The sequence below is a fragment of the Ascaphus truei genome, unplaced genomic scaffold (genome assembly GCF_040206685.1).
Source record: "Ascaphus truei isolate aAscTru1 unplaced genomic scaffold, aAscTru1.hap1 HAP1_SCAFFOLD_2823, whole genome shotgun sequence".
Taxonomy (NCBI): Eukaryota; Metazoa; Chordata; class Amphibia; order Anura; family Ascaphidae; genus Ascaphus; species Ascaphus truei.
This window is the reverse complement of record NW_027455776.1, coordinates 1-5,866: the sequence shown is the minus strand read 5'-3', so window position 1 is coordinate 5,866 and position 5,866 is coordinate 1. Positions and strand designations below refer to the sequence as shown.

The window sequence follows — 5,866 nt, the reverse complement described above, 5'->3', positions numbered from 1 at the left end:
TTCATCATTATTGTTTTTATTTGGATGATTATTACATTCAGCCGCTGACGTACAAGGTTCGAGCCTCCCTGACAGGTCCTCACATCCGACCTCCAGCACCGGTACCGGATCTCGTTGGTTCTGATGTGCAGTGCTGCTGGGAGACTCGGTATCGGATCTCATTGGTTCTGGAAGATTATTTTTCATTCTCCCCCGGCTGCGAAACTGGGGCAATAAAAATATTTCACCACAATACGGTGCGATAGTTCTGCGAGCCGGAGATTGGTAACTGCCCCTTTGTTGCCTGAAATAAAACCTTTGTTCGACGAGATACCCAGACGCGTTTCCGTGCTGTGGGGGGAGAGAGCAGCGTTTTATGAACCCGTTGCAGTGCCAGACCGGCCCAGCAGAGCACTGCGCCCCCCTGCTGGCCGCAGAGAAAGGGGGGTCTCCCTCCTCGCGCCTCCCCCGGGAACTACCGAGATTATCTTGCGTCGTTAAGCTGTCTCGCCACCGTAAGAATCTCGTTGGCTCCTTGGCTCAGTAGCAGCTCTGCCAGTTCTGTCCCTAAACGCTCCGCAGCGTCCAGAGCGCGTCGGGACGCACCCAGGACTGTGACACCCACGTGTTGCGTGTCATCGTTGGGACCCTCCTCCTCCTGGGGATAGGGGAGAGAGAGAGAGAGACGTGACCTCGCAGTGTGCTGGGACGCCATGTAATCGGGTGCGTGTTAGTCACAGTCAGCCATCTTTATTGCGTGGGTGTAATACAGGAAAACCGCAGATTGCTAATTCACTAGGCTTCTGTTGCCTCTAAAACAGCATCAACCTTTCCCTCGCTGGGAAGGGGGAGAGTAGGAGAATAGGGGTGATACTGGCACACAGACGAAGGGCTCTCACCCTGACAAAGGCTGCAATTTACAGCCAAAACTTTGCTTTCGTTTGGCACATTGAAATGTAATATTCTTCCAGTCTGTGTGCCGGTATCTCTCCTGTTCTCCGTGGCTTTCCTTGGGACTTGGAGATTCCCGTCTGCTACGGAGCAGAGGCTGAGAAGTATTTCTGTTGGTTTACAGTGTTCCTGCATTTCTCTCTTCAATGGAAGAGGGAGAATGGACAGGTTTGTGCTGTTAAGCAGAAGCCACTTAGATCTTAACACAATGCAGCCTCCCTGAAATGACGACACAAATCATAGACACAACACACACACACATACCTCCTGTGGGTACTGCACACAGGCCTGCATCGTCTCCTTCAGACTGTCCGATCCATCCAAACTGTACACAGCGCCAGTCAGGTACAGCTGGGGAAAGAGAGGGGAGAGACATCGATAAAAAAAACAGGGAGGGGGGGGTCAGGGAGATCAGAGAGATAGTGGAGGGGGGGGGGAAAGATCAGAGAGACGGGAGGGGGGGCGAAAGAGATCAGAGAGACGGGAGGGGGGGGCGAAAGAGATCAGAGAGACAGGGGAGGGGGGGCGAAAGAGATCAGAGAGACAGGGGAGGGGGGGAAAGAGATCAGAGAGACGGGAGGGGGGGAGAGATCAGAGAGACAGGGGAGGGGGGGGAAGAGATCAGAGAGACAGGGGAGGGGGGGGGAGAGATCAGAGAGACGGGAGGGGGGGGAGAGATCAGAGAGACAGGGGAGGGGGGGAGAGATCAGAGACGGGAGGGGGGGAAAGAGATCAGAGAGACAGGGGAGGGGGGGGAAAGAGATCAGAGAGACAGGGGAGGGGGGGGAAAGAGATCAGAGAGACAGGGGAGGGGGGGAAAGAGATCAGAGAGACGGGAGGGGGGGGAAGAGATCAGAGAGACAGGGGGAGGAGGGGGGAAGAGATCAGAGAGACAGGGGAGGGGGGGGGGGAAGAGATCAGAGAGACAGGGGAGGGGGGAGGGGGGGGGGAAAGAGATCAGAGAGACGGGAGGAGGGGGGGGGAAGAGATCAGAGAGACAGGGGAGGGGGGGGCGAAAGAGATCAGAGAGACAGGGGAGGGGGGGGGCGAAAGAGATCAGAGAGACAGGGGAGGGGGGGCGAAAGAGATCAGAGAGACGGGAGGGGGGGAAAGAGATCAGAGAGACAGGGGAGGGGGGGGAGAGATCAGAGAGACAGGGGAGGGGGGGAAGAGATCAGAGAGACAGGGGAGGGGGGGGAGAGATCAGAGAGACGGGAGGGGGGGGGAGAGATCAGAGAGACAGGGGAGGGGGGGGAGAGATCAGAGAGACAGGGGAGGGGGGGAGAGATCAGAGACGGGAGGGGGGGAAAGAGATCAGAGAGACGGGAGGGGGGGGAAAGAGATCAGAGAGACAGGGGAGGGGGGGAGAGATCAGAGACGGGAGGGGGGGAAAGAGATCAGAGAGACAGGGGAGGGGGGGGAAAGAGATCAGAGAGACAGGGGAGGGGGGGAAAGAGATCAGAGAGACAGGGGAGGGGGGGAAAGAGATCAGAGAGACAGGGGAGGGGGGGGAAGAGATCAGAGAGACAGTGGGAGGGGGGGAAGAGATCAGAGAGACAGGGGAGGGGGGGAAGAGATCAGAGAGACAGGGGAGGGGGGGCGAAAGAGATCAGAGAGACGGGAGGGGGGGCGAAAGAGATCAGAGAGACGGGAGGGGGGGAAAGAGATCAGAGAGACAGGGGAGGGGGGGGAGAGATCAGAGAGACAGGGGAGGGGGGGGGAGAGATCAGAGAGACGGGAGGGGGGGGAGAGATCAGAGAGACAGGGGAGGGGGGGAGAGATCAGAGACGGGAGGGGGGGGAAAGAGATCAGAGGGAGGGGGGGGAAAGAGATCAGAGAGACAGGGGAGGGGGGGAGAGATCAGAGACGGGAGGGGGGGAAAGAGATCAGAGAGACAGGGGAGGGGGGGGAAAGAGATCAGAGAGACAGGGGAGGGGGGGAAAGAGATCAGAGAGACAGGGGAGGGGGGGAAAGAGATCAGAGAGACAGGGGAGGGGGGGGAAGAGATCAGAGAGACAGTGGGAGGGGGGGGGAAGAGATCAGAGAGACAGGGGAGGGGGGGAAAGAGATCAGAGAGACAGGGGAGGGGGGGAAAGAGATCAGAGAGACAGGGGAGGGGGGGGAAGAGATCAGAGAGACAGTGGGAGGGGGGGGGAAGAGATCAGAGAGACAGGGGAGGGGGGGAAGAGATCAGAGAGACAGGGGAGGGGGGGCGAAAGAGATCAGAGAGACGGGAGGGGGGGCGAAAGAGATCAGAGAGACGGGAGGGGGGGAAAGAGATCAGAGAGACAGGGGAGGGGGGGAAAGAGATCAGAGAGACAGGGGAGGGGGGGGAGAGATCAGAGAGACAGGGGAGGGGGGGGAAGAGATCAGAGAGACAGGGGAGGGGGGGGGAGAGATCAGAGAGACGGGAGGGGGGGAGAGATCAGAGAGACAGGGGAGGGGGGGAGAGATCAGAGACGGGAGGGGGGGAAAGAGATCAGAGAGACGGGAGGGGGGGGAAAGAGATCAGAGAGACAGGGGAGGGGGGGAGAGATCAGAGACGGGAGGGGGGGAAAGAGATCAGAGAGACAGGGGAGGGGGGGGAAAGAGATCAGAGAGACAGGGGAGGGGGGGAAAGAGATCAGAGAGACAGGGGAGGGGGGGAAAGAGATCAGAGAGACAGGGGAGGGGGGGGAAGAGATCAGAGAGACAGTGGGAGGGGGGGGGAAGAGATCAGAGAGACAGGGGAGGGGGGGAAGAGATCAGGAGAGGGGGAAGAGATCAGAGAGACAGGGGAGGGGGGGAAGAGATCAGAGAAACAGGGGAGGGGGGGGAAAGAGATCAGAGAGACGGGAGGGGGGGGAAAGAGATCAGAGAGACGGGGAGGGGGGGGAGAGATCAGAGAGACGGGGGGAGAGATCAGAGAGACGGGGAGGGGGGGGGAGAGATCAGAGAGACAGAGGAGGGGGGAGAGATCAGAGAGACAGAGGAGGGGGGGAGAGATCAGAGAGACGGGGGGGGAGAGATCAGAGAGACGGGGGGGAGAGATCAGAGAGACGGGGGGGAGAGATCAGAGAGACAGGGGAGGGGGGGACAGATCGGAGAGACAGGGGAGGGGGGGACAGATCAGAGAGACAGGGGAGGGGGGGACAGATCAGAGAGACAGGGGAGGGGGGGACAGATCAGAGAGACGGGGAAGGGGGGGGAGAGATCAGAGAGACGGGGAAGGGGGGGAAGAGGTCAGAGAGACGGGGAAGGGGGGGGGAGAGATCAGAGAGACGGGGAAGGGGGGGGAGAGATCAGAGAGACGGGGGGGGAGAGATCAGAGAGACGGGGGGGGAGAGATCAGAGAGACGGGGGGGGGGAGAGATCAGAGAGACAGTGAGTGTGAGAGACATTATCACGGTCACACTGTGAGTAACAGAGCGAGTACCTGAGAATCCATCACGGCCGTGCTCACTGCCACAGGAACACTGCAGCCGCCCTCCTGTAACACAGAGCGTGTCAGGAGCCGGGGGAGGGGGTGGGGGTAGTATGTGTTCATGTCCCCCCGCCCACAGGGTGACAGGCTTCTCCCCACTCCCCCTGCAGGGAGATTCCTCCCTCTGGGCCTCCTCCCCCCGCAGGGAGATCCCTGACACCTCCCCCCACAGGGAGATCCCTGCCCCCCTCCCTCTGGGCCTCCTCCCCCAGCAGGGAGATCCCTGACACCTCCCCCCACAGGGAGATCCCTGCCCCCCTCCCTCTGGGCCTCATCCCCCCGCAGGGAGATCCCTGCCCCCCTCCCTCTGGGCCTCCTCCCCCCGCAGGGAGATCCCTGACACCTCCCCCCACAGGGAGATCCCTGCCCCCCTCCCTCTGGGCCTCCTCCCCGCGCAGGGAGAACCCTGACACCTCCCCCCACAGGGAGATCCCTGCCCGCTGTGCCCCCTCACCAGCCTCCTCAGGAACGCCCTCTCTGCGATGCAGCGCAGTGCAGTCTCTGGGTCCTGCAGAGCAGACACCATGCTCAGAATGCCCTGGTCCCTGGCTCGGACCTCCACAGCAAGCGCCCCCTACAGGGAGACACAGAGACGTACAGCGCAGAGCACAGCGCCCCCTACAGGGAGACACAGAGACGTACAGCGCAGAGCACAGCGCCCCCTACAGGGAGACACAGAGACGTACAGCGCAGAGCATACCGCCCCCCTACAGGGAGACACAGACGTACACCGCCCCCTACTGGGAAACACAGACGTACAGCACAGAGCACACCGCCTCCTACTGGGAGACACAGACGTACAGCACAGAGCATACTGCCTCCTGCAGGGAGACCCAGGCGTACAGTGCAGAGCATACCGCCCCCTGCAGGGAGACGCAGACGTACAGTGCAGAGCATACCGCCCCCTGCAGGGAGACGCAGACGTACAGTGCAGAGCATACCGCCCCCTGCAGGGAGACGCAGACGTACAGTGCAGAGCATACCGCCCCCTGCAGGGAGACACAGACGTACAGTGCAGAGCATACCGCCCCCTGCAGGGAGACGCAGAGCATACCGCCCCTTGCAGGGAGACAGACGTACAGCCAGAGCATACCACCCCCCTGCAGAGCTTTCTGTCAGTAGCACTGCGGAGCAGCAGCACAGACACTTACCTGACCCACGGCGTACAGACACTCATCTGGAGTCAGGACCTGGGGGGGGGGGGGGAGAAAGAGGCAGTCAGGCACACAGGAGTTAGGTTACCAGTAGGGGATACCCTGCCAAGTCGAGGTGATAAGGTATTAGAGGTTACCAGCTGGGTGAGTGGATACATGGCCAAGCCTCCCAACAGAGGGGAAAGGGTGGTGGATACGAGGCATAACCTACCAGCAGAGGGGAAAGGGTGGTAGATACGTAGCATAACCTACCAGCAGAGGGGAAAGGGTGGTGGATACGAGGCATAACCTACCAGCAGAGGGGAAAGGGTGGTAGATA

General features: G+C 60.6%; 1 protein-coding gene across 2 annotated transcripts; it reads right to left on the bottom strand.

Annotated features, from left to right (window-relative positions):
* On the bottom strand, positions 1-5,645 carry HMBS (hydroxymethylbilane synthase). 2 transcript variants are annotated; one of them, XM_075583075.1, is made up of 6 exons: positions 5,545-5,645; positions 4,848-4,967; positions 4,346-4,399; positions 1,195-1,281; positions 459-637; positions 1-330 (listed from the first exon to the last, which is right to left on the bottom strand). In XM_075583075.1, exons 2-5 carry the CDS (start codon positions 4,917-4,919, stop codon positions 464-466), a joined length of 387 nt encoding a protein of 128 aa, XP_075439190.1. In that variant the 5' UTR covers positions 4,920-4,967; positions 5,545-5,645; the 3' UTR covers positions 1-330; positions 459-463. The 2 variants fall into 2 exon arrangements, with proteins under 2 accessions (XP_075439190.1, XP_075439189.1); XM_075583074.1 differs by having other exon boundaries at positions 1-637.
* Between the last annotated feature and the right edge of the window lie 221 nt (positions 5,646-5,866).